This window comes from Heterocephalus glaber, unplaced genomic scaffold (genome assembly GCF_053883595.1).
Source record: "Heterocephalus glaber isolate CG9 unplaced genomic scaffold, H.glaber_assembly_v1.0 deba00001579, whole genome shotgun sequence".
NCBI lineage: Eukaryota > Metazoa > Chordata > Mammalia > Rodentia > Bathyergidae > Heterocephalus > Heterocephalus glaber.
In genome coordinates this window covers 3,518,464-3,545,213 of record NW_028258360.1, presented here as the reverse complement: position 1 = coordinate 3,545,213, position 26,750 = coordinate 3,518,464, and the positions used below count along the sequence as shown (strand labels likewise).

The following is a 26,750-nucleotide window of genomic DNA, read 5'->3' as shown; positions in this document are numbered from 1 at the left end:
ATTTTTAAGATTCGTTTTATCAGACTTATGAATCAATCCAATTTAAGAATGTTCTCCCAGAAAGGAACTTGTTCATGAGTCAGAGACTTACTGTATAATATTTCAGCAGAAGGCAAGGTCATAGCAAAGTTAAAAAACTGGAATTGTCTTCCCACAAATAAGCATCTAAGTGGCTATTAGTTGCCACCCAGTGTTCCAACTCAGTAAGTCTGCAGCCCACAAACTGAGCAATCAGACCTCGAGAAGCAGCCTCCAGCAGAATCCCAACAGCGTAGACCTTTCCTAGTGGAGTGGGGAGTGGTCAGATCATTAGATGAATGTCACAGCCTCGTGGCCCGCAAACTGCACCTAAGTCCCACGCTCCCCAGTGCATGCGTTTACAGGTCCCTCCCTGGCTAAGCTCCTGTGGTGACAAGGGGTCGGGTTCAAAGAGGAGGATCTGAACGCTCATGTTAGGAGAGCAAGTTAGAGGACGGTGGTGGGGGCCACTGACAGGGCTTGGGGGACACTGCTGCGAGCTTCGCAGAGGAAGGGGGCTGCCAATAATCCCTCGGGCCTGGAGCAAGCAGGAAAAGGGAGCGTGGGAATCTAATTTGGGGCTAACAAGCAGCATACACCAGATTGGCGGTGAGTAGCACTATGATTCCATAACACCGCCACCGCCACCGAAGCGAAGCGGTAATGACTGTCCTGAGCAGGAGCTGTGGGCTGAGAACCCAGGGCTCCAAATGACTTCAGGGCTCAATCCAGCTGCCCTCCACAGGCCTGCACCTCAGGGAGCTCCACGACCTTTCAGAACTCAGCTTCCTGCTCTGTAAATTCACACCCACGGTCACTATTTTCCCACAAAGCTGGTGGAAGAATTAATATTAGTCAGCCCACAGGCAGGCCCTCTTAGCAGATAGCTGCTATGAGCACCAGGGCTAAAACTGGCTTCTGCATCTGCTTCCCACAGCTCTTACCTTCACTGCTCAGAGGTCTCCTCTGCACCCGTCTCTAGCGCCTCTCCTGTCCCATCAAAGTCAATACTGCTTATCTCTTCTGGACCTGGTGCTTCTCAGAATTGAAAATAAAAGTATTGTTTGTTCTTTCCTCTCCATGTATCTTCCCCACTGAACCATAGGCTCCAGAAAAGCAGCCTTGTTTGGGTTTTAGCAAACTTCTGTCTGACTCCTGGTCCAGTATCTGTTGGACACTATCAAAGGCAGGGCCAGCAATCTGATGCTCATGTCCATGGTGATGGCAGAAGGCCTGAGTGAAATTGAGGGGCTCCAATCTAAGGAACTTGCATAAGTGTTAAGAGTAGGAACTTTTAGTAACTCCTTTCAGAGGCTGCCTTCCTGACTTCTGAGTGAGCGGTACAGAAACACTGATTGGTGAGCCACTGAGCACTACTGTCCCCTCTGCAATGTGAATGTTCCAAGCCTCAGTCCCTCATCCACAAAATACAGATCACAATGGCAAATCCACTGGAGTGTAGTGGAGACTATGTGTCACGTGAAAACCATTTTCAAATTTAATTATAAACAAGAGGGTGACGATTAATTGCTCTGTACACTTGAATGGATAAAGAAGTCCCCAGAGGATGAGTGAGGTCCACTTCCAGATGTATCTGTGTGGAGTTTAGAGGCATAGCCTTTGAGCCTGTAGAGCTTTGAGCCTACACAGCCCCTCCTCTCTGGCACTGTTCGCCTGCTCTGTGTCCTGCCATGAACTAAGCATGTTTTCTCTGCCATGTCCTACCATGATGTTTCTGTCTTGGAGCCACCCAAGCATGGAGTGAATCCCCTGAAACCATAAGCCAAATTAACTCTCATCCTTTAAGTGATGGGTGCCATGTATTGCCTCTCAGTGACGGGAAAGCTGACTTATACAAAAAGGAATCATTTAAAAAATTTTGAAAGGCAGTCCCAAGATATAGAGCAAATCCAGTGGAACTTTAGGGATAGCAGTCTCTTCTTGGTTCTCAATGAGTCCCCAGGGATTTCATGAGAATTTGGAGCTCAATGGGCCATGGGGTTAAAACATCAACACTTAGACTGTCACTTACTAAGAGAGACTATAAAAGACTTGGGGCAAGTTTATCTTTCTTTATGGGAGTGTAATACTCCATCCTGTATAAATACATTTTCCTTATCTATTCATCTTTTAATGGATATATACACTGTTTCTAAGATCTAGCTATTATAAATTGTGCTACTATAAATGTGAGTATGCATGTATCCTTGGAATATAATGATTTTAATTCTTTTGGGAAAATACCTAGAAACAAGACTGTTGGGTAAAAAAGAATTTCTATTTTTAGTCTTTTGAGGAATCTCAACACTGATTTCCATAGTGGTTGTACTAGTTTACACTCCCAAACTCAAATATCACTTGATTTCTTTTATATGAGAAACACAAATAGAGAACAAAATAGAAGCTAGATAAATAGGAAATAAGAAGTTCAAATACTTCCACAAACCACAATTCCACTGTTTTAAAAATATCTCAATATATATTGGTTTCATTTATACTACTAGTTTATCTCAATTTGTGGAAAGAAAAAATCTGTGTTGTCATCTATTCATTTCTTTTTGATGAGAATCTTTGTGGTTTATGTCTTGTCCTCTCAGTAACCACTTTGACGATAATGATATGCACAGTGTAATAATTACTATTCTTCTCTTAGTATTTGATTTTGTAATTTTGTTATTTATTCATAACATTAAAAAATTTAAAAGTCTTGCCATAGTCATACATTCTCTCCTTTGTTTCTTTGCTTCATTTCATTTAGCTGAGTTTGCTTGCTAAATAAGTTCTAGACCAAAGGGCAGGGAGAGAAGAGCATGTGACTTTCCTCTGGTGAATTTTAGGTTCTCATTTTGGAGCTGTAAAGAATAAACTGGCATTTGGTTGGCAGTACTCTAAGTGTTAAAGTGTTGCTACTGTGTTAAACAGAGATGCAGGTCATTGAACACAAGCATTTCTGACATAAAAGGAAAGAAATCTTCACATTATCTTAACTAAAATTACCTAGGTAAACTGAGTCCTACCTAGAGATTAAGCAAGAATTGCTATTTCATATACTGAAAACATGTGGTTGGTTCAGGGCCATTTCCCAACAACAAAGCACTCAACCAAAAAATATTATCCTATTTTACTTTTTAAATTTTTCCAGCTTCATTAAGGTATAATTGAAAAACAAAAATTGTTCACATTGAAGGTGTACAATGTGTTAATCCACCAATGTCTTGATATACATTGTGAAATAATTAACACCTGAAGCTAATTAATCCATCACCCCACGTGATTATGACTTTATTTGTACAGTAAGGATATTTAAGACGGATTCTCAGCAAACTTCAAGCATGCAATGCAGTAATAGTAACTAACCTCACCATGCTATATATTACAGCCCCAGTACTCATTTAAAAATACCCTAAATATGAATTTCAAAATAGGATAATAGCCACAGAATCAGCATGAAACACACAGGGAGCAGCCCACATTTGTGTGTGTGCTTTCAGTTCCCCTCTGTTTTCAGGAGTGCAGGTTGCTGGTTCCTTGCAGTTGGGGGCAGCTTCAATTGCCATGCTTTGCTGCTCTCCTCTCCAGACAAAGGCCACTTAGTTCTGCTGCCTGTGGCTAAGCTTCCTAGCTCCCCTGTCACTGTCAGGTTGGGGTCTCCTCCAGCCTTTGGTTTCTCTTCTTATGGAGCCCCATCTTCTACAACTCCCTCAACCTCCAGATAAAACAGCTCCACATGCACCCAGGGCACCACATATTAACCTTCCTATTTCCTTACCCTTCGATTTACCTGATGCCCCCTGGCTCACACTTAATGGAGCTCACGAGAAGTGGTTCTGGTACCTCCATAGAATTGTTCCATGAGCACATGAGCACCTCAACATTTGAAAACATTTCTTAGGGATGTAGCAAAAAAACTGGCTAAAATTTTCTCTTATGAGGACAAAAAGTCCGACCTGAACAAAAGCTCAAAAATGTACCGAGAACTATGCTGTCTCTCGCCCAAATCCATCCAATCCCCATGGGAAGACATCCAAGACACAAGAAGCAAGTTTACATAATCTGAGTTCCAAGGCTGAGAGAAAGAATGAAACAAAACCAGGTGTGTGTAAAGCCTAAAAAAGTTGATCATCTACAAATTCAATTTTAAGGAGAAAAACTTAACCAGTGGTTCTAAATTAGCAACTAAGGTTATTCAGGACAAGACACAGTGGAATACAGCTACTTTAGCACCTGCCATTCCTTTGATGCATGCTGAGTACAAACTTGAACAAATGACCCTTCCCTCGGCAAGGCAGGTCTTTAAGGGAGCCTGATGGCTGCTTTCTGCTCCTCTGTCAGCTTTTATCAGAAGAGAAAAAGAGCTGGCAGGGACGGCCTCATTCCCAGCAGGCTCTTTCCTCTGTCTGGTGTGGAGAACAATGCCCCAGTTGGGTTAACCAGCAGTCTACATGGCAGCGAAAATTGACCAGTGACAACCAAGAGGGCTTCTAGAGCCTCGATCAACCTCGCCATCCAGGGAGACCTGCCGCCACAACAGAGATGGACAAACAGCGATTGGTCATGACAAGTGTCACAAATGCCCTGAACTTCTCTGTTATGCTTAACCCAGAACAAAGAGCAGTGTGAGGGGAAATTAGAAAAAGAATGAAAAGGGATAGAGGGACAGATTAGGATGAAATGTCCTGGGCAACACAGGCAAAGCACACCCAAGTCTTTGAATTAAGCAGCTGCTGAGGAGATGAAGGGTTTTTATGCCCCATGCAATGTTGCAACCCCACCCATGTGACTGAGGTGGGGCCCCCAACAGCCTCCTGGGCTTGGTTTCTTTCTCAGATGAATAGAGTACTGCAGCTGACCCAAGCAGAAACAATCAGTCTCTACCAAAGGTTTGCAACTGGAAAGCAGAAGAGAGAAATTCTCTTTGGGTTGCCAACATGGACTGCACATGGCTCTAAGAAAAGTTAAAGTTCACAGTTCTAAGCACTCTGAGTGCAAGGCCTGTTGAATCGGGGTGATGGAGTATTTTCCACCTGCCAGTCACTACAGCAGAGTGTGACAGGCGTCATTGTCAGTGTGACTGGATTAAGACACTCATCAGTAGGTCACTAGGGTTGTGCCTTTAGAGGGTCTATCTCTCACTGTCCCTCTGCTGCTCTTTGACCCCTGGCTGCCATGAAGTGAACAGTTTTGCTCCACTTTGCCCTTCTGCCATGATGTTTCTGCCTTGGAGCCAGCTGACCATGGACTTAATCCCCTGAAACCATGAGTCAAATTAAACCTCTCCTGACTTACACTGTTAAGTGTTGAGTACTTTGTTCAAGTGACAGGAAAGTGACTAATGCACAAAGAGAGCCACTTTGCAGATAAATTAGAAATGAGGCAGACACAGGACCCAGGAGACCTGACCAAAGTCTGTAGGGGCAACCTCGCCCAGGAATATCTCCACCCTTCCAGACTTTTTAATTTTTCTTCTATTTTATAGCCAAATGGAAATCTTCATAGTGGAACTCTAGGAAGAAAATGTCCTTTATTAACTTAGGCTTTCAATAGTATTTATCTATGCAAATACCATTCCAGGTACTAATCAAAACTTTAAAAGCATAACAAGAAAAATTCTATGCTTGCACAACTTATATTCTAGTAAGAGCTGACTGAGAATGAACAAGATAACATGGAATGGAAATTATATAACTTGTTACCATTATTGAAAAATTAGTGCAGGATAAAAAGAATCATAAATAAATTGTTATGGGGTATGTCACAATTTTAAACAGATAGTAAAAGTAGATTTTTCTTAAATAAGAAAATATTTTAAGGAAGTAAGATGGAAGCCATGAGGATGTATTGGAAACCATTCCTGGCAGACAAAGCAGAAGGTCGAAATTTATACAACACGTTTAAGAAACGGCAAGAATCCCAGAGTGGCGGGGTTGATGAAAAAGAGGGAGAGTTATAGGAACTGATATCAGAGTGAGAAGGGGTTGCCAATTGTGGGGGACCTTGTACACTTTTATAAGGATAGTGTCTTTTGTTCTGAGAGAAAGCAGGAGCCATTAGAGGTGTTTATTAGAAGGGTGACATGTTCGATTTATGTATTAATAGGTTGTTCTCACTGCTCTGTTGAGAGCACTGAAGAGACCAAGATATTAATAGGAAACCACTTGAGAAGAGAAAAAGGAAAGGTAACGGTAGTGACCGGGTCAAGGCCACCAAGGAGAGCTGTGTGTCTCTCAGGTGTATTTTGAAGAGATAGCACCAAAGTTACTTCTTGATGTTTATTCGTGTTATTATTTTTACATCACCTACAACATTCTCACCCCTTTACCTTCACCTCAGCAAGCCTCCGCTGTAGGTCCATCCCTGTTAAGCTTCTGAAACAAAGAAAGATGTTTTGAAGCAAGAGTTCCAGACCACAGGAAATTTACAATTCAGCTGAGAGTTAAGGAAGCCAACTACTTAAATAATTATAACACTTGGGGAAAAGGGGGTGGTTGATGTCATAAAGAAATAAAAATCAGCATTATGTGAGTTCAGAAGTGCCTGGTTCCTGCCTTTCAAGATACTGAATGTGCCTAATGGCTCTAGGAGATTCCTGGGAAAAAAAACTGCTTCATCACCTATGGGGCTCTGATAAATCCAGTATTTATGACATGTTAGAAACAAAAATGTCTCACTGCAGAAGTCGGTAGGCTTCCTTCAGGAAAGTCAGGCTTTTCTAGGAGCTGGGGTGCTGTTGGTGGAGACCTCTCAGACATGAGCAGCCCTGAACATTGCCCTGGCTAAAGAAAGCCCTGTCCCTGATGGTGTGCCTGTGTTCCACCCAGGCAGCCTGGCCCCTTCTTCCATCTCAGGAAACCCCAGAAGCATCATCCATGCTCCAGAGCTCCCTAAACACTTGCCAACACCTCATGTAGAGTGGGAGGTTGCATTGCAGGTTGATCTCTCTCCTTATTTCCCCAGTCCTGCTTCCCTCACTGCCCTTCTACAAGGAAAGGCCCAAGAACACATTAATTTGCTTCCTGGAGTCTATTTCTTGAAGGACATAATGTGCAGCCTGTCTATAACTCACTCAGGTGAGTTAAACAGTTGGACTTCTAGAATCTAGCTCTGGGTTCAAGTGTGTCTCTAAATAAACCCTTATGAATCATTTCTTTTTTATGATAGCTGCCCAGAAATGTAAAGCTAACTTCAAGATTCATTAAAAATAAGAACACATTTCTTCTCTCTGAAAATACCTAAAGCCTCTGCTCTTATTTTCCAGCCCCATTGTCCTTCTTTCCACCATTTTCAATCTTAAAATCCCTTTAAGCCACTTTCCATGATCTTTAATCTTCTAATTCCACAGTACCTTTAGGAATAAAATCAGCAAATCATTCAGGAAAAGATCTTTGCAGAGAGGGTTAACCTTCCTTTTTAGTACTTCCAGCTAGCTGAGCTAGAGCCCAGAAACCACTAATGCCAAAAACATCTCTTCACTTCTGTAGCCAGAATAATCCTCTAGCTCCACTCTTAAAGATCATTCAGAAGAGATGCAAACCCAGTTTCAAAAGGCCCCATAACACATGCACATTTGCTAAAGCTGCTGTGAGGATTCCATGATGGAGAGGTGACAGGCAGCTCCAGGGGAAAACTTCTAGGAACCCTGCTGTCAATTTCTCGCCCTGGAGTGATTAAGACTTTTGGTTCCATGTTTTAGGGACTCCAATCAAATCAAAATATATTTTTCAAATACATGGGATGTCCAGGGCTGGGCCTCCTTCCTTCCTGGCTAAATCCAGGGCCTCTAGCTTCATTGGTACTCCAGATCTCCCCATGCTTGGACACAGCTACCGCTCTGTTCATTCTGATCTCAGAGAAGCTTTTGCTAAACATTAGCAAAGGTGGCCACCAGCTACTATAGCTCCCACAGCTATTTCAGTGATTCTGTATTAATCATCTCCTTGGTTGCTGAGATGCAACCCAAGACCCACAATTTAAAGGAGGAGAGGTTTAATTTGCCTCGTGTTTCAGAGCTTTCAGTCCATTATCAGCTGGCTCCTTCATAGCAGAAGGGTGCAGTGCAGCAAAGTTGCTTAGTTTATGGCTATGAGGAAACAGAACAAAAACTAGCTCCAGAGAGTAAGGGGTGAGGGTCCACATATAGTACCCAAGGTTGTGCCTCCGTGACCCACTCATACACACTCAGAAGGGCACTCTACCAAGCCCCTAAGTGGCTTCTAAGCCAATCAAGTTGACAATCTTAGTCTTCCCCTTCCAACCCTTGTCAATTCCACACCCAAACACATCTCTTTAAACCACACTTAACCTCCAAATCAACACAATATTAATTTAGTCATTCTGCCTAACGTGATACAACTATTTTGCATGTAATTGAAAATGTAATAATCCCTTTCCCAACATCTCAACAGTTTACTATTTTTCAGAAGTTAAAGTTTTCTCTAAAGGTTAAAACAAAGTTAACTGTGAACCTCTATAAAAATCAAAATCAAGTTACCAAATACCAAGGTACAGTGACACAAGTTAGACATTCCTATCCAAATAGAACGACTAGGGGATAGAAAAGAATAGAACCAACGCAGGACCAAAATCTAGCAGGGTAAACGTTAAGTCCCGTAGCTCCATGTCTAGCATAAAGAGCACACACTGGTGAGATGTGAGTTCCAGAGGCCTCAGGGGGCCTCACTACTAAGGTCTTGCTTGTTGTAGCCCACATTGTCTTTCTCTCAGGCTGGCCCTTCTCATAGGCTGCAGCTTCCTTGGTAGACATGGCACCTTCTTCATCTCAAACTTTCTGGAGTTCCTATTCCCTTCTGCCTTCCTCACACAGCCTCGTGCACTGTCCGCTCATGGCTTCCTTGCTTGGCCCCTCGACCTCCTTTGAAAACTAAGTAGAAGCCTCCCTGACTTCACAACTCTTGTGTTCTACATAGACAGTGGCACAGTCTTCTGTCAGCAGGCCCCTTGGACGATGGCTGCAGCATTCTCTGAGTGCCTGGACAATGGAGCACAGTGAAGTGAATCCTGGGAAACTAATTCTCTAGGCAGCCCTTCTGGAGAAGGGGTCTCAGGGACTCTCGTCTCAAATGAAAGATTGACACTTTCCTGTTAGGTGGGGTCATGTTGATTCCTAAGATGTCCTCAAGTCATCTTTCATCTTGATCCTCCCAGACCAATCAATTGACAATTAATCTTAGCCTTAACACATGGGTAGATTTTTCCTAATCTGCCCAGCGAGTACCCAAGCAGCTCTGCAAATGGTCCTCTCACACTTGTGAGATTTCTTCTGTGATCATGGGACAATGCACCCGTCTCATTCAAATCACATAAAACAGGCTCACCCTAAGAAAGAAGATTTCCCATGCAGAAGTGAGGAAGGAAATGCACACTTCTTAGATAAAATCTAGAATCACCAAGTCCATCCCAGTCCCCATTTGTACAACTCATAGGAGTTCTGCTTAGGCTCTTAAAAGTCTTCTCCTTGCTGGTTTCCTTTACCCTCTGATTCAGCTCATCTAAATCCTCCCTACATCAAGGTCATGTTTTCTGTTTGGTGTACATTTCCCTGCATTTCTTTTGTTGGTTATTTTAGCTTCTGTCCAATTCCCTAAAGTCTGTGTGTATTGTTCACAAGGATCTGCAGCACAAAGGCTCACAAGATAAATGAGCAAAGCTTCTTTTTCTTTTAGATTGTAAAAAAAAAAAAACAAGTGTAAATGATTATAGATGATTATACCTTAATATGATTGGTACTTATCATAGTGCTGGGATATTTTATACATTTGCATCCAGGGATATATTTGGGAGTTTTTGCTTTATGAGTCTTCATTGGAAACACTGAACCTCAAGAAGAGTTGAAAGGTCTGGAACAAAAGTTGTCTGGGCCTGAGGTTCCAGGTCAGACTTTAGCTTGTGGTTCAATGACTAAGGCTTAGTCCAGTGGAATGGTCAAGTAGAACTGGGACTTCCCTAAGTCTAGGGCTAAGCGATAAACTGAGGAGAAAGAACACTCTGCACAGCCTCTGGATGCACCAATGGACTGACCCAGGGAAGAATGGAAGCCTAAGAGCTTCTGGAGATAGCACCCTTTGAATGGCCATTTCTCAGCCAATGGTGGACTGAGGCATTGCTAAAAGGCCTCACGGATAGGGCCAGAGAGCATCCCAGAGCTGAGTGTCTGCTGCAGCTGGCAAACTGGGTCATGGGCTCAAGCCAGATGATCCATTGGAGACTCCAAAATGAGAAGCACTGGGGAGTTTCTTTCTGTCAATCCACCCAAAATGGTCCCATCCATGCTAGAATTATCCCTGTAGTCACAGGTGGATAAGAGTTGGAAAAATAGAAGAACATGGAAGTAACTATGCTACATGCACTCTTAAATTTTATGCAGATATTAAAAGTAAAGATTATTGTAGGCTTTAATATAACACAGGAGTAGTTTGGTACAATGTAAAGGGAAAATCATCCATACAATATCTTATACGTAACATAAAATTATGTGTTGTAAAAGAAGATTGTGTCATAAAAAGAAAATAACATTAAATACAGATCTGTGAAGCTGTTATATTCATTTTTCTATTTACCATTTTATACCATTTTGATAATGGGAAAAGGAATCCAAGGAAATTTTCTACTTAAAAATTGGCAGCAAATAAATAAAAAACAATAATTGTCCTACACTCTTCTGTATCTATTTTCTTCTAGTTCTTATGCAGCATTGAGTGTCCTATATTTAATAGGAATGCATAATTACAAATGTATAATTAAATTAGTGGCCTCAAAATGTCCAGCACAATGTTTGGAATATATAAAGTGATGTTTTGGGGACCTTTACAAACTAAGGAAGATATGGGACTCAATGCATGATAAAGGTAAAAGATTTAATTCTCAAGAGGTTTTTAAGAAGCAACTTAAAATATAACATGCTCCAAGCCCTTTTGCAGCATTTATAAGGCCTCCCTGTGTGTATTCTGCATGAAAGTGAGTTCCCCATGTTCAACCACAGAAATGAAAGGCCTAGTCCATCCCAGTAAGCAGTCAGGTCCTTTCTTGATCTAGTCCCAAGTCATTAATGAATAAAGTAGTGCCACAATGAATAATGAACTGGATTTCATTCACTGAAGGGATAGAGACAATGGTGTCATTTGATCTAGAGGAGATCAGAAAAAAAAATCCTCACTAGCCTCCTCCTGCAAAAATACAGCTATATAAATTAAGCCCCAAGCTTCATACATCTTGACCACGTATAGTCTTAGAAACATATTTTTTTGCAGGCAAAAGTAGTTATGAATTCCAAAACCATCGGATAAAAGTTGATGAGGAACAAGATATCTGCAGTGTCTCAAACTATTCTCCAAAGAAGTACTCACTAGCTACAAAATGGGAAATAGTACTGTTCCAGCACTTGAGAAACTTGGCAGAAACCCTGTTAAACAAGTGATCAAAGTTTACATTATGGATGATTGAGAATAAGATCTAAGTCATACTCATCTCTGTTCCCCCCAGGCCCTTTAAATCACAATGAGTAGCAAAGGCTAAGGGAAGCTGGCATCTTCTGGCTCCCAAACCTGTGCCCATAGATCTCTCTCAAGAGGCATTTTTCTAATTTGACACAACAAGATGTCAATGGTTAGAGAGGAAGGAACCTGTCCCAAGTTACATAAAAATGGAAATTTAGAGTTCAAATTCTAGCTCAGAGCTGCTTGGCTCCAAAGTCCACGTTCTTTCTATCTTCCCACACTGCTGGTAGTGGGAATTGGATTGTATGACAGTGCTGTTGATCAACAAAGTGACAGAGACTTGATCATCAGGATAAAAAACAGAAATTTCTGCACTAGGAGAATTGCAAACCCAAGCACTAATGATTATTCCTTAGGACCCAAAATGTGTGCATTAGATGAGTACAGGAAGATGGCACCTGGTCTGGGGTAGGGTGACAGGAAGGATGAGCAATGCATCTGAACAGGGTGGCTGCCCGGAGGATGAATTGATCATTGGCATCAGGGATGTGTGTGAATGCTTCATGACAGTCCCTATCCCAGGTCCCTGTCCCAGGCAGGAACACAGCACCCTGGGTTGAAGTGTAGTTGAAGTTAAAGAAGCGTAAGCCTACCCTATTGCTATGCTTCATAACTGATTATCTGGGGATGAGCAGTAAGGATGGAGTAAGAAGCAAGCTCCAGTCAGTCATTTCCCACCCTCCTGATTGCACTGCCAACACCTGTCATGTGGCTTTGGTTGAGCAGCTCCTCGTGAGGACCCTCAAAGTGACAATATTGCCAAGAAATCACAACACATACCTTACAAATACACATCTCAAGTGTCCATAATAGTACCCTGAGTTTATTTTAAATCCATAAAAGTAAAAGGAATACAGTTGTCTAAAGTAAATTTGCATCAGGAAAGAGTTTCTTTCATTTATTTATTAAGGAATTACAGTGTGGACTGCTCAGTTAGAGTGCCTGGGCTCAAATCACTTCTCACCCATGACCTTGGTCATGTTACTGAATCTGTGTGTCAGTCTTCTAAGCTCTAATATGTGGATAATAATAGCACCTACTTCACAGTGTGGCTGTGAGTTTTAAGTCATGATCTGGTGGCACAAGAGAGGTACGCTGTGTGTTATCTATTATCATTGGGTTTATGATAAAGTAACTAATAGAGAATAACATAAGAAAATCACTAAAACTGTCTTCATAAGTATTAACATCAAGGTCCTAATTTGCTACGGCAGAAAATAATTTCCTACAAATTCTTTTAAAATATAATGCAGGTAATTCAAGACTCTTTCCTGTAGTAATTGAATAATGATAGCCACCAAAGTCATTAGAATTCTGCATGATTTTAAATAATAATATCTTTGTAGATATTCAGAATGAAATAATAAAAAATAGATGATGATGGAAATGGTTATAGATACTTGGAATATTTTTCCCAGCATAAAAAGTTGATGTAACCACAACTCTGTATGAGGGTGACATAAAATATCAATTCAGGAAAAAGATGATAGAATCTTTTTTTAAAGCATTTTGTCAGCTACCTTCTAGAACTGCTAAATTGCCTTTCTATTCTCAATAACATGAGTCAAAGGCCTCAATTCTGGTATAAAAAATGTGAAACAATCCATCTCCAAAGCAGCCCCTGATAGGAGAAAACAGGATTTCCAAATCAATTTGTCATGATCCAATATGGATTAAGCAGTTTATTTGTTTTGACATTTCTCATTTGCTAAGTGCCAGCATGGCGAAGTAATCTCTGTGTGATACAGACACAGACCAGAGCATTTATTATTATTTATTTAGGGGATTTATAGCCCCCTTTCCTCCGAAGAAGTCATTTGAAACCAGAAATATTTTGAAATTGAGGCTGCATGTGGCTTCACCTGATAATGGTTTGATCTCATCATTCACCTGGAATGGAAAACCAGGCCCCGCAGCCTTGGACAGGGTAGAGAAAGCTTCCAGATTTACATGGAGAGCAGACTACCCAGCATTAGACTCCACCCCATCCTCTTATCTATAGTCTAGAATCCTCTTGGTCCAATTTGCTTTAACCATTTCCCACGCATCCCACTGTTTAGCTGGGGAGGGATGGGGACTTGAGCCCGTACTGAGGCGCCACTGCCCTCATGTTGATCACAGTGAATTTTGAAGCAAATGCTGCAAGGAAGCTGAGGAGCCTTGTGCTTGACCCACAGAACCTCCTGAACTGCTGTCCCCTCCAGCACTACCAGCTTCCTTAGGCTTTTGCCTTGTGAGCCTCTCAAGGTGGGGACCAAAAGGAATGGACACCTTCCTCTGGTACAGACTCAAAATAAACAAATCTCCAGAGGCCTTGTTATCAAAATGTTCCCATCATCTCATTTTAAGACGGGATTTTGGATAAACAGGACTAACCCCATTTCTAGATAGGAAAGCTTGACAAGAAATACAATTCATAGCCAGGCATGTTGGTACACACCTGTAACCCCAGCATTCTGAGTGGTTGAGGCAGGAGGATTACAAGTTTTAGACCAGCATGGACAATTTGATGAGACTCTGGCTCAAAATGAAAAATAAGAAACGGTTAGGGATGTAGCTCAGTGCAGAGACCCTGAGTCCAAACTCCAGTTATCAAGAAAAGGGAAAGAATAAAGAAAGGAAGGAAGAGAAAAGCAGTATAATACATAAAAGAATGTGAGAAAGAGAAGAGGGAAGAATCAGCGCTCCCACAACTATTGTCATCTTTGTTTTGGGGTATTATATCCCTGTTTGAACATCACATTTTGAATGTTTTAGCTTATTCACGTGTTAAAATTGCTGTTTACAGGTTGGCACCTAGATGAATGGACTAGCAACATCCAGGGCTTCTGCCTTTAGAAAAGAGAAGACAGGATGAAGGGGTCCAGGTTCCAAAGTAAGCTCAGTGAGTTTAATGCACACCCTGTGCAAGCTGATGCTTGCTTGGCAACGGGAGAGTGAGTCCTTGGTAACCAGCACTCTCCCCAGTCCAAACCAGTGCTCTGCCCAACAAACTGAAGCAGGAAAGCAACTGCTTTGGCAGAGTCTGAGCAGTTCTCACACAGATTCCCCCTTTCCCTGATGTAAAAGGGATTGGGAAAGCATTCGGGTATTTTTGCTTCTACAGTAGGAAGCTGGATCTCCATAAATGCGCGCACAGTGGGAATTTCCCTAAGCCAAGACAAGAAAGCAAATGCTGTTAAAAGAAATAAGAAAGATCCACCTCTGAATTGTTTCGATTTCTGCATTTACTATGATCTCAAAATACAACAGACAATCCCATAGAGTCCTCCTCATAACATTCCCAGACTTTAGAAAGTTGAGAAATTTCCAGCTACTTGCTAAAATGGAAAGCAGAAGTTCTTTCCTAAGCCTCTCTTAGTCTTAAGATTATCTATGCTGATCCAATGAAATCTCAGTTCCTTAACCTGCCTCATGCCTCCTGAGAATGGCTAAGAATGTGTCAAACTGCTGGCTGGGTGTGGTGGCACATGACTCCAATCTCAGCACTTCGAAAGGCTGAGGCAAGAGGACTACAAGTTGAAGTTCACCTTGAGCAACTCAGTGACTTAGCAAAACTATCTCAGAATAAAAAGTAAAAAAAAAAGAAATAGCTCATAGAGTTGTTTAATAATTGAATGTTCCTAAGGAAGTTGCAGAACTAAAGACATCTCCAGAGCATACCACTCCAAACTATGTCTCTCAGTGGTCCCACTGGGTCACGTGGCTAATTGGAGTCCCCAGAGATGGACTTTTGACAGCCAGCTGGGAATCTTCTCTGCCCTGGGGAGCCCAGGATTTGCAGGCAGAGTATGTGTTCATAGCTGGCCTCAGTCCACAGGATCTTTCATATCTATGCATAGTGAAGTTTGAGCATCACTAACAAGGATGGTTTTATAAACTGTGTCATGGCGTAAGAAGTTAGTCCTGATTACGATTGCCTGGTTTCAAGGTCCACTTTCTAGGTGTATGACCTTGGGAAAATTATTTCACCTTTCTGAGCCTTGCTTTTCTTATCAGTAAATTAAGGATGTTAACAGTCTCTGCCAAGGCAATTGTTTGAGAGGATTAACAACACATAAAGATGTTTACAAAAGCACTGGGAATGGCTTTTTTACATATTTAATTCCTTGGTGATCTTATTAACAACCTTTCTTATGAGAACATTGAGGCTTAAGAAGATTAAATAACTTGTCCCAGATATAGCTATTATTCAGAGAAGTGATTTTTCAAATTCATTCCAAAGAGTTAGATGAGGACTCTGAGGAGTTACGAAAAATAAATGAAAAAAAAGAGGATATAAAGGACAAAGAATCAAGAGATTTAAGCCTCAGTTTCTCCCCATCCAAAATGGATGGATTGGGACTAAGATTTCCAAGCTACACATTTGTGTAGTAATTCCTAGTCTCCAAATTTCCCCCATGAAAATGGTTATAAAGGCATGAAAAAATTAAATATGTGATCATCTGTGAAATAAAAGCTAATAACAAATCACTTATAAAGTTTGGAAAGAATTTTCCAGCTGAAGAAAATGAATGGAGTTGGACTAACCAATGTTTATGTTGTTCTTTAAAAGAGAATAGTGTACCCTGCTTAGGAGATGCTGTGGAAAATCCTAGCGTGATGACTATTTTTATACATCTATTTTTATGTGCTGGGATGACTACAGAAGTATTTTTATATGCTTCCTGATGACTGTATAGTCAGTCTCTCAGATAGATTACATTTTACCTTATACCTACCATCCAGCTGCCTGCCACCAGCTTAAGGTTAGAGCACCTGCAATATTAGAAAAAGACCGAAGTCAAAACCTACGTCCATTTCCAAGCACCTGCTGCACCCAACCATACAAGGTCCTGTTACTTCATAGGCTGTAATAGTTTCTCTGTGTGGCCACCACCAGTGCTATACTTGCCACACACATTGCCATTCTCCTTTACTAGACTTTCTAAAATACTTGTCACTTCCAAAGCCTAATGCCCAGGCAGACAGTATAATTTGTGGGAAAAGAAAGCAAAGACCAACCAAATGTAAGCAAGAAAAGACTACTCAGAATTATACAAAGGCGTTTATCTATGTTTTGGCCAAGATTCAGTGGCCAGCAAGAATGAAAGAATAAGATGGTTTAGATCTAAAATGTCCACCAATGTTTCTTTATGATCAAAGGTGGGGATTTTTAGAAGGTGACTGGGTCATGGTGGATATTTATTCATCAGTGGATTCATTAATCCATTGATGAGTTCATAACTGTGTTGTTAGGAGATGGGTCCCTTTTGGAAGATGTGGGTCATGAGGATGTGACCTGGAAGGATGTATTTTTGTCCTTGTCTTCTCCCCTCTCTCTCTTTTACTTCTTGGTTACCATGAGTAGAGCAGCTTTCCGTCACCATGCCTTTCCATATGCTGTTTCTGCCTTGGTGCCAGAAAAAAAAAAAACCATGGACTGAACCCTCTGAAACTATAAGCCAAATAAACCCCTCCTCCTTTAAATTGCAGGTGTCAGGTACTCTGTCCCAGAGACTGGAAAATGACTAATACACAGGGAGTTTTCATGTGGATAAAAGGGTAACTTCAGGCGTCCCCTGACTGGAGGCTGTCAGCCTAGGAAAAATACAGACAGGCCAACTAGAAACATGACACCTTGCGTGATTGGGTAATGGACATACGTGGCTTTTTCTGGTTAGTCCTAAAATGAAAGCAGGGGCAAAAATTAGAGGTGTTAGTTACTGATCAAGTTGTGTTCATTTGAGGCTGATTGTTACAGGGACTCTTGTTTAGTAGCTCCCTAGACTGGTTGCTAGAGATCATGATCTGCCTTCCTTCAAGTGTGACTTAGAGAGATGGTAGGCTGGCTACTGTCAACGATTGGTTGGTTTTCTGGGACAGAGGCAGATCTATTTTTATATGCTGTCTGGTGACTGTCTGTATATTCAATCTCTCAGATAACATTTGGGGATGTGCATGGAAGCCATGGATAGAGAAAACTCTGTTATTAGAACATTCACAAAGATTAATTTTCCATACAAATGCTTCTGATTCAAAAAGAATCATAGGCTGCCGCAGGCTTTGTGATAGGAGAATCTCTCAATCCCAGAGGCAGATCACTTAAATCACAGAGTAAGAGAAAAGTTCTTCTCAGTAGAACCTAAATTCTACCTTCCATACACACATTGTTTTTGTTGTGAGATAGGTCTTCAACTACCAATTAAATGGGCATTGAGACCACCCAAAGAGAAATTTTATATTATATCTGATGGCAAACACCAAAACAAGACCCATGCCTTCACTGCCCAAACAGAAGCAGTAAATCAGCATAAAAAGTGGAGTATCAAATACCTTAGAGAAGAGTCACATCTCTGAAAAAAAAATTAGAAAATATTTGCCTTTTTCACAAAGATATTCCAGACTTCATTGCAAAAATGAGAATGTATTGCAAAAATTAAGAATATATTGCCCTAAAAAAGAAATCAAGGCAAAAAGACAAAAGACTGATTTAATCTGAAATCATAAAAGCTTGTGACTCTCTAAAACTACAAGAGTAGAATTAAAATCCAAAGGTGAGCATATTTTAAGGGAATAATTTACATTTATTTAGTTTCTACAGGACAAAATACTAAAGAATTAGTCACCCAAGAATGCAAAGGAAAAGATAACGAAAGATTAATAGTAAATAATAAAGACAAAAGGAAAAGTAATGGAGGAGAAATGAAACACACAAAGGAGAAAGAGAAAGTAATGGAGGGAAAAAGAAGGGAGGGAAAAAGGAGAGAGACAGATTGACTGAAATTAAAAAATTAAATGCAACTGCAGATTAAAAAGTTTCCACTATATTCCAGGAAGATAATGTCAAATTTGACAATAATGTTAAATTACAAAACTCAAAGAAAAAATCTTGACTTTCACCAACAGAAGAAATATATAAGCCTCACATTTCTCCTCCGTCAGGATAGATCCCAGAAGAAAATAGAGCAAGTTCTACATAGTTGGGTAAGAGATCAGAGAAATATCTACATCAAATTAGCTGTTCTTTCACAAACAGAAAAGAAAGCCATGTTCCCACATAAACTTGGAAACTGCAAAAATAATTTTCATGTAGAGCTCTGAAGGAAAGACTTCAGAATATATTTCAGATGATCAAGAATCTAGTGGGAATTAAGGATCCAAAATATGAAAGACATAGCATGAAGAAAAAACTAAAGCTGAGCACAGAATAAAATTAAGCATGTCGTTATCATCTGTGCAATGTTTCTGTGAAGAACATAAAATAAATATAAAACTTTAAAATTATCTTTTCAATTATAGGATGACATGTAAAAGCATAAATTTGGTTGCTTACAAATCATGATATGTACCAATAAAATTCAGATTCATCAGCAAACTGATAAAAATGAAAAAGTTTGCTAAAAACATTCTGAGATTACTTTTACATAGGGCAGAATAAAAAGTGATTATACTATTTTTCACTGATCATTAGAAAAAATTAGATTGCACTGTACTTTTGGAAAACTTCAAAGCTAATTGTCAACAGGCTTAAAAAGAACAGGATCCACACCTCTTTTCCAATCATTACAGAACAAAAAAGCAACACTCAAGGATCTGCAAAAAACAGACATGGCTAATATTTATTTAACTCTTCCTCTACGTCAAGTGCTATACATGTTTATTTCTCTCTCTCTTTTTCCATTTATTCTCCACAATCATCCTATAAAGTACATGATATTTTTATGCCATTTTGGAGGCATGAATAACATTAAAGATTAGAAAGATTCTGTAAATTGTTCAAAACAACTTATAAAGAGCTGGTTAGAACTGCAACTTTAAAGCAGAAACTTGGCCATCAAAACTGGTGCTGAGCCACAAGGATATGTTTGCTGAGAGCTAAATAATACAAAAACTATTCAGGATTTTAAAAATTCAAAGACTTAATAGTCAGAAAGAGAGAATTCATTGAAAAATAAAACTATGATGAAACTACCAAAAAAATATTTAAAACCTAATTATACAATATTTTGTAAGATTATAACAAGAGATATTCCAGCATTAAATAACTCAAGAAAAAATCTTATAAGCACCTTAGTTGTTGGTTTAAAATATTTAATAAAATTTAATCATTATTCTTGATTTTATAAATTCTAAAAAAAAATCAAGAATAAGAACATAAGACAGAGGACCAGTCTTATACAAAAAGCAATTGTCGTGATTAAGTTATTGACAGTCACCCTCATTAAGGAGGTCAGAATCATTGCTCTCCTCCTACACTGTTCTGGATGCCAGGATGAGATCATTAGGAAGAGACAGTAGTGTCATTATTAATAACCAATGTGACTCCACCTAGATATCCACATAAATGATATGAAAAACCTCTGCCAATTAATGACAAGGTCCAGTATAATGTATAGACACAGATAAATTTTTAAAACCACATATTTTCCAATATATCAGTAACAATCTCATAGTAAAATTTACAGTTTTTTTAAAGGCATTAAAAATTATTACCATGTTTTCTCGGGTATATTATTGTCAAAAAATATATATATATGGTTTTTTGCCATGTGTTCTTAACAATGTAAAGAAAAGCAGAATTAACTATCAGAAGTATCCATATTCCTGTATGTGTAGACAGAACACACTGATCCTTTATAACTCAATGTGTAATATAATTAAATATAATTCCCATTAAAATATTCTTTGGAGCTTAAAAAATAATATTTTAAAATATAATGAACTGAAAGACTATAAATGTGATAATTTACTAAGAAGTATTTTGCTAAAAAACAATGAAACAGGATATGATTTTCAACAAAATATCCTATCAACAAGATGTTTTCAACTTAGCAAATTTCATGAAACATTTATGAAAATTACAAACGTAATTAAAAATATTAAGATTCCTGTGGACAGCTGGAAAGCAAACATAATAAAAAAAAATCATGAAAGAGAAAGTTCAAATGACTAAATATTTGGGGAAAAAAATCATGAGTAGTTATTTTTAAAATGCACACTAAATTATAAAACACTAGTCTTAATCTATTACAGCTACAAATCAGTATAAAATGAATAAAGTTGACAGGGTTGTGAGCAAACAATGAATCGACAGTGGAAGCATCGTGATTTTCTGTAGCGTGATTCTGAAGTGTGGAGGGGAGGGAAGGAAATGAGAGAGAAACGGAAACACAGAGAAATAGAAAAACAGCATGCCAGGAGACTGAAGTTCTGTAGTGTTTTCTCCCTCACCCTTTTCTATTTCTCAAATTTTAGATAATAAGCATTTGTTTAAGCAAATGAAGAAACAATAATGTTGATCGTACTTTTACTTAAACTAAAAATAGTACGCAGGTCGAAGCAGATGATCTCTATGACTCCCTGCTGTAACTGCTTCTGTTGCTCTGGTAGGGTCACCACATGGTTTCCCACAGTTACTGAGGAGCCGTGTGTATCTCAACCATTTCTGGAACTGCGTATGAGCTACCATGAACTTTGCCTCTCCATAACTTTCAAGATTGACAGTGTGTTTTTACCTTTTTGCTTCATTAAAGTGGATTATGAAAAACTTTCCCCTGTTTGGTCCAAATTATACTAATATATAAACAATGAAAACAATGGATTGTTTAGAATAAATTTGACTGATTAACAAGTTACTTAGACTCTTCAATTATGAAAGGAAGATCTACAAATTATGTTTAACACGCAAATTTAAAATATCCATAAAAGAGAGTTTTTCAATATTCCTTGATCATATGGGAAATTTATAACTTTGAATTGAGAAAGACATCATTTAAAGAAACAAGAGTGGCACTGATAATTTTTCTTAGATTTGATAAAGAGCCATATGAATAGATTTTAAAAGGTTGTGGATTGTAAGATGATTGCCAGTCACTTCTTCAGATAGAGTAAATTAACCAGTTATTCATCGATTATTGCATAACATGATTGCAGATTTTTTCTCTTGGGAAAAACAAAGCAGTTTATTGTAATTGCATAAAATGTTTAATTATACATAGGAATCAAATTTAAAAGTAAAAGTAAACAGAGAATCCACTACTAAATGACAGTCAAGCTAAACTGTGACCCCCAAATAGGCTTTTCGATATGCAGCTTAAATAATTGACTCAATTTATTTTATTCTCTTGTTAAGACATGAGCAATGAGACTTTCTGTTCATTTCAGTCATATAAAATCTAAATGCAATTGATGGGTCTTGATTTAATCCCTAGCCTATTGGGCCCATCTCTCCCTTATATGATAGTTTAAAACTGGTATTTCATTTTCATGTGAGTGCACTATTCTTTGGAAATCTGAAGGGAATACCATGAAAATTTCCTTACCTAGTCCCAGCAAAGGCAAGATTGCTTTGGGGAGACTATTTCCTAGAATAGAAATTTCATTTATTTCCATCTATTGTCAAGATAATCTTGCATCACAGACAAATTCCCAGTCCAATTAATCATTACTCTGACTTTTCAAACCTAAAAATTGGAAGAATTTTGCAGTTTACTATTTGTAAAACACAAGGTAGACATATCAAGTTAATCACATGGAACAGTTTCTACTATCCTATATTGTCTGCAATAAAATATATTCACCTCAACCACAGGTTTGAGTTAATCAAATTACCAAGAAACATTCATTGTCAAAGTAATTTGGTTAATTACTTGAAATTTTAGAGTTTGATCTACAGAAAGATCATTTTCTTAGTTTTGTCCATCACATGCATTCTTCTCACTTGCCTTGCCGCATGTAAGTCAGAAGTCTGTAATCAATCTTCATTTGTACTTGGTTCACTACTCTTTGGGTCTTCATGTCAATCGGCATTTGGAAATTATCATTGTGTTAAAACTTCTCCAAGCTGAGTGACAATATTTATATTTTCTTATAAAACTCATTTTAGGTGCATTTTTTTTCTTATTTAAAACATTCTCTATTGTTTCCAGCCTTTTGGTAAATCGAATCAAACATTGTCTGTAATACATTAATCTTTCCTAGCTGGTGGGGCCACTCCCTCATCCCAGCCCTTTGATTTCTGGGCAGCAGAAGGGAGTGAGTGGGAGTACCCTCTGAGCTGTTTTCCTGCCATAGTAATTTCAATAATTTCACCATCTTTTAGGCAAGTTAAGCTTTGATCACAAACATGTACTTTTTGTTCCAATACATGGTTTTTCTAATTTATCAAAACCAATGTGCAGTTCCTTATGTCATGGCTCAAAACCTCAATGGCTAACTTTAATTTAATGACTCATATGCCAGATCTACTTTGAAAAATAATTTCCATTAATCTTCAATCTTAATCCATTTAATTAATAAGTTTATTCTTCATATACACAGCCTCATGACTCGTATGACAGGCATAGACCTTAACGACATGGTGTCTGAGCTTCTTAAAGAAATAATTTTTTTATGCTTGAGGCAGATTTTATAAGCTTTTCTGCCTCTTGGTCTTACCAACTTTGATTATAAGCCATCAAGATGGGAAGATGAAGTATTATAACAATCAAAAAAGCCAAGATATACCAAAACAGATAGGAAAGTAAATGAAGGAAGAGATTCAAGAAAGTTATCAAGAGTGTAGAACAGGCTTTCTTAGGCTCATAAATTTTTTCAAATACATTTATGGACTTCGTGACACACTCTTCAGTATCCTCCTCCACTAATGAGAATTGACTCATCCAGTTGTAGAACAGAGTAGGGTATAAATTCATTTCAGCTTCATGAGACCGAAAACACAAACTATGAGTGGCTGAAGCAAAAAATAATTTCTTTCTTTCGCGTAGAGGCAGATTAAGGACCATGGCTTCACAATCATTAGGAAAACAGGCCATTCCTACTGCATGCCAGCAACCTTGTCGATAAAGATGACTACTTCTCCTTTCCCAAAGCATCCCTGTGGAGGCAGAGGGAAGAGATGAGAATTGAAGTGCAGGTGGATCCCTTTAAGTGCCCTTCCATACTTATCTAACTGCTGCTCACCTCACTTTGTCTAGAATTTAATTATAGGGCCATACCAGCTGTGAGCAAGGTCGGGGAATTTAGTTTCTATTCTAGGAAAGTACATCCCTAGCTAGGATTTGAGAGTATTGTGATGAAAGAAAAAGGGAGAATGGCTATAGAGGAGAAAGTATCATTGTCTTCCAGTGATGCAATTATTAAATAATGATCTGAACAGTTTAATGACACATGAAATCTAATCACCCCCTCTTCTTATGCTAAGTATAGCTTTGCCTCAGTGGGGTCTGACTGATAAGATTCATCCTACAAACTCAGCCATAACTGCAGAAGAGACATGGCTGAACACAGTATCCATATATGTCATGGATATCTTCAGTGTGTATTTATAGACACCACATTAAACTACCTGCTCATGGGACAGAAAAATGAAATGTACATTAAAGTTCATGAAAACCGATTACTTAAATTTAGGTCATTCTAATAAACACATAAAAATGTTCATCTTTACCCTGACTCCATCTGGGGAATTTGTCTTGTAGTTGTTGCTATTTGTTCATTATTTTTAACAATTCCACTCCTTTATACATACCTAGGAGAAACTAGTTCCGAATTTGGAAGTGGGAGTGGAAGCCAGTCTCCGCCTCTCTTCAAAGCTCCTTCTCAGTCCAGTGAGGACCGCGCAACCCTCAGAACATGAGCATTAAGCAGTGCAGTGCTGATGCTTTTAACTGCACTCAAGAGTAAAGTGCAATTAAGAAAATCTGCGATGTGATTCATCTCTCTGTATACAGAAGACTTTTGCACTAAATAAAGTCACTACAGTGAATTAAATACATTTCTGACTCTCCCTTGAAATGATTCAACTTTTTCCCTTCCAGCTTAATTAGATAGAGCAATTACAATGATATAATGTGCAGCAACAAAATACTTTTTAAGTGCAGAAGAGGGAAGGCTAAGGCACTTGACATGTTAGAAAATTTTAAAAGATTTAATGGAGATCCTTTAGTGTCCTCAGGAAGGCTGTTTAATGATATCTGTTGGTACTGGTGGAAGCCTGTCTGAACCACCTACTGCTCTTTCTGATAGTCAGTCTTCTTGGGAGTTTCATGCTAATTCAGTGCAGGGGACAGGTGCAGAAGGATAGAGCCTCTCCCCTAAAAATCAATGTGAGAGTGAAGCCTTACAGAACTTTGGCTTCTAAGTCTAGACCTGCCCTGCTGTTTGATGTGGACTCTCATGACGCACTCTCTCTGAGGTAAGGTGTCCTTGTGTGTGAAATGCAGGCATCAGACCAGTGGTATACAGCTCCCCTTATAGCTCCAGAATCCTATTTCCACCCAGCAGTCACCCTACTCCAAAAGAAAATGATTAATTCAGGTTTCCTGTCCAAATTATTGCATTAGTCCAATCTGGACCAGAGTGCTCCCCAGAATAGCAGCAATGACTAGAGGGAAAATGCTCAATTTGAACCTCTCTCACGTCCTCTTGACAATCCAAATATATACAGTTAAGGGAGTGTGCATAGAGTGCATTCAGGGCCATGCACTTAACACAGAAAACACCTGGCAAGACCTCCTTTTGTGATCTCTAGTGAGGACCATTGCTGAAATCTTGTGAGGCTTTCCAGGAGTTATTAATCATGGGATGGTAGCTTTCCAATAGTCTGAAAAGAAAAAAACAAATCCAACTTGAGAATCAGTGGCAAAGGTTCTGAGGGTACAAGGAGGTAATTCCTACAATTGACTGAGAGTCAATTTTTTAAAATTCAGACTAAAACCTAGGAGGTCCATGGGTATGCAATAGGTCTAGAACTTACCCCAGTTAATAAAGAAAGCACTTGAATATAGGAAGTGATCTTTTATCCACAGCCTGGAAGGTAGAGTCAAAGAGAGTTATGGGTTTTTTTCCTGAGTTATGTGCATTGCATTAGGGCTCTGACTGAGAAAGGGCCTGAGGTTGATTGGGAAATGCTGAGGGTCTAGTGAAGAACATGACAGCAAAAGAACACCCAAACATCCAGAGCCAGGACAAGAATAAGGAAACATTTATAGTCAGATGCAACAGAATTGTGATCAGTACCTTAGGTCAGCGATGGAAAACCTTTTAGAGCTTTCAGTGATACAAACAGTTCACTGTGGCATGCATGCCATAAGTTCATCTCCACTATCTTAGGTCAATGCACACCCAGTGTTACCCTTATTACCAACAAGCCCCAGTTTTTATCAGGGCGTCAATATACCCTGATAGAAATACTCTGTTCACTACTTCCTCTGCATAGGAATGGGGCAGGGGTGGTCAGTAGGGCTGGGGGACAGTTCTGGCCCATTGGAGGTGGACAGAGAGCCCTGAAGATCTCATCATCTCCCAAATAAGAAAAAACAAAATCTTTCTGAAAAAGGCAGCCAGCATCCCTTCTCTTGCTCCAACTGGAAGCATGAATATGAAGCCAGAGTGGAAGCTGCCATCTTGAAACTGTGAGGAAACTATTTCTTCCTGTTGAAACTATGAAGCACTCAACAGGAAGATAAAAGCCATAAGGTAAAGACAGAGAACAAAATGACAGAAGGCTGGAACACCAATGATACTGCAACACCAAGGTCACATCACACAGTGATGAAGAATGAAGCTGCAGAGAGAGGAGATAGACTACAGGTAAATTTGTTTAAAAGATATGAAGCCAAGGAAGTACATGATATAGGGGCAAATAAGTAGAACTCTGGTTATCTGAGAGATAGTCTTGAGCAGGATGCCCATGGAGCCTTCTTGTCTAGGGGTTATTAAGGCATTGAGAAGGGAGCTCAGGCTGTTATGCAAATTGTATGCTCTCTATAGTATAAGAAACTACATATGTTTTTAGAGTTGAATTTAAGTAGTGTTTGCACAGTGCATGGAGGGCTTCTGTTACTCTGAGCCAATGGCCTGTCTGAGCATGGTCTGGGGAGGTCTCTGACAGCCCCGGGACACCTGGCAGATGTTTGTTTAAGACCCCTGAAGGATGATAACAACAGGCTCCATTTTGGGCTTTCTGACTCCATTTTGGAGTCACTATTCTTACTGTCTAATAAAATTTTTAACTCCTGTCTCATTAATTCCCACCTCACTAAAACATCACAGAACCCCTGGACCACCCTACATTTTGTGCTATAAGGGGAAATTACTCACTACTGGAGTAAGTTGCATTACATGCAAACTATGACATTCCATAAGTGAGTAGCTCAGTAATTATGGTGCAGTTCTATTCCCTGCTTCCCAATGCTGAGGAATTAGAGATCCTGGGAAATTTGTACCACAGAACATTTC

General features: G+C 39.4%; 1 protein-coding gene and 1 long non-coding RNA gene across 43 annotated transcripts in view; one reads left to right on the top strand and one right to left on the bottom strand.

Annotated features, from left to right (window-relative positions):
- The window catches only part of LOC101726456 (uncharacterized), a 139,156-nt gene that overhangs the window by 42,887 nt on the left and 69,519 nt on the right, over positions 1-26,750 (bottom strand). For 24 of the 42 annotated variants that reach the window (XR_015443799.1, XR_015443802.1, XR_015443800.1 and 21 more), the window contains 2 exons: positions 24,040-25,113; positions 22,793-23,385 (listed from right to left, as the gene is read on the bottom strand). The exons of 1 other annotated variant lie outside the window; for it this stretch is intronic. Coding sequence is in view for 3 of the 41 variants with exons in the window: in XM_087193104.1 (XP_087049230.1) it covers positions 25,088-25,113 (26 nt within the window). In the remaining 38 variants the exon portion in view is untranslated. Of the gene's footprint in view, positions 1-91; positions 14,322-22,792; positions 23,386-24,039; positions 25,114-26,750 lie in introns of those variants that run through there. 17 more of the 42 variants (XR_015443782.1, XR_015443781.1, XR_015443784.1 and 14 more) reach the window with 6 other exon arrangements.
- On the top strand, positions 12,582-24,216 carry LOC147823464 (uncharacterized). The gene is made up of 3 exons (XR_015443819.1): positions 12,582-12,618; positions 14,317-14,403; positions 24,044-24,216. It is a non-coding gene; the product is annotated as an uncharacterized LOC147823464 (long non-coding RNA).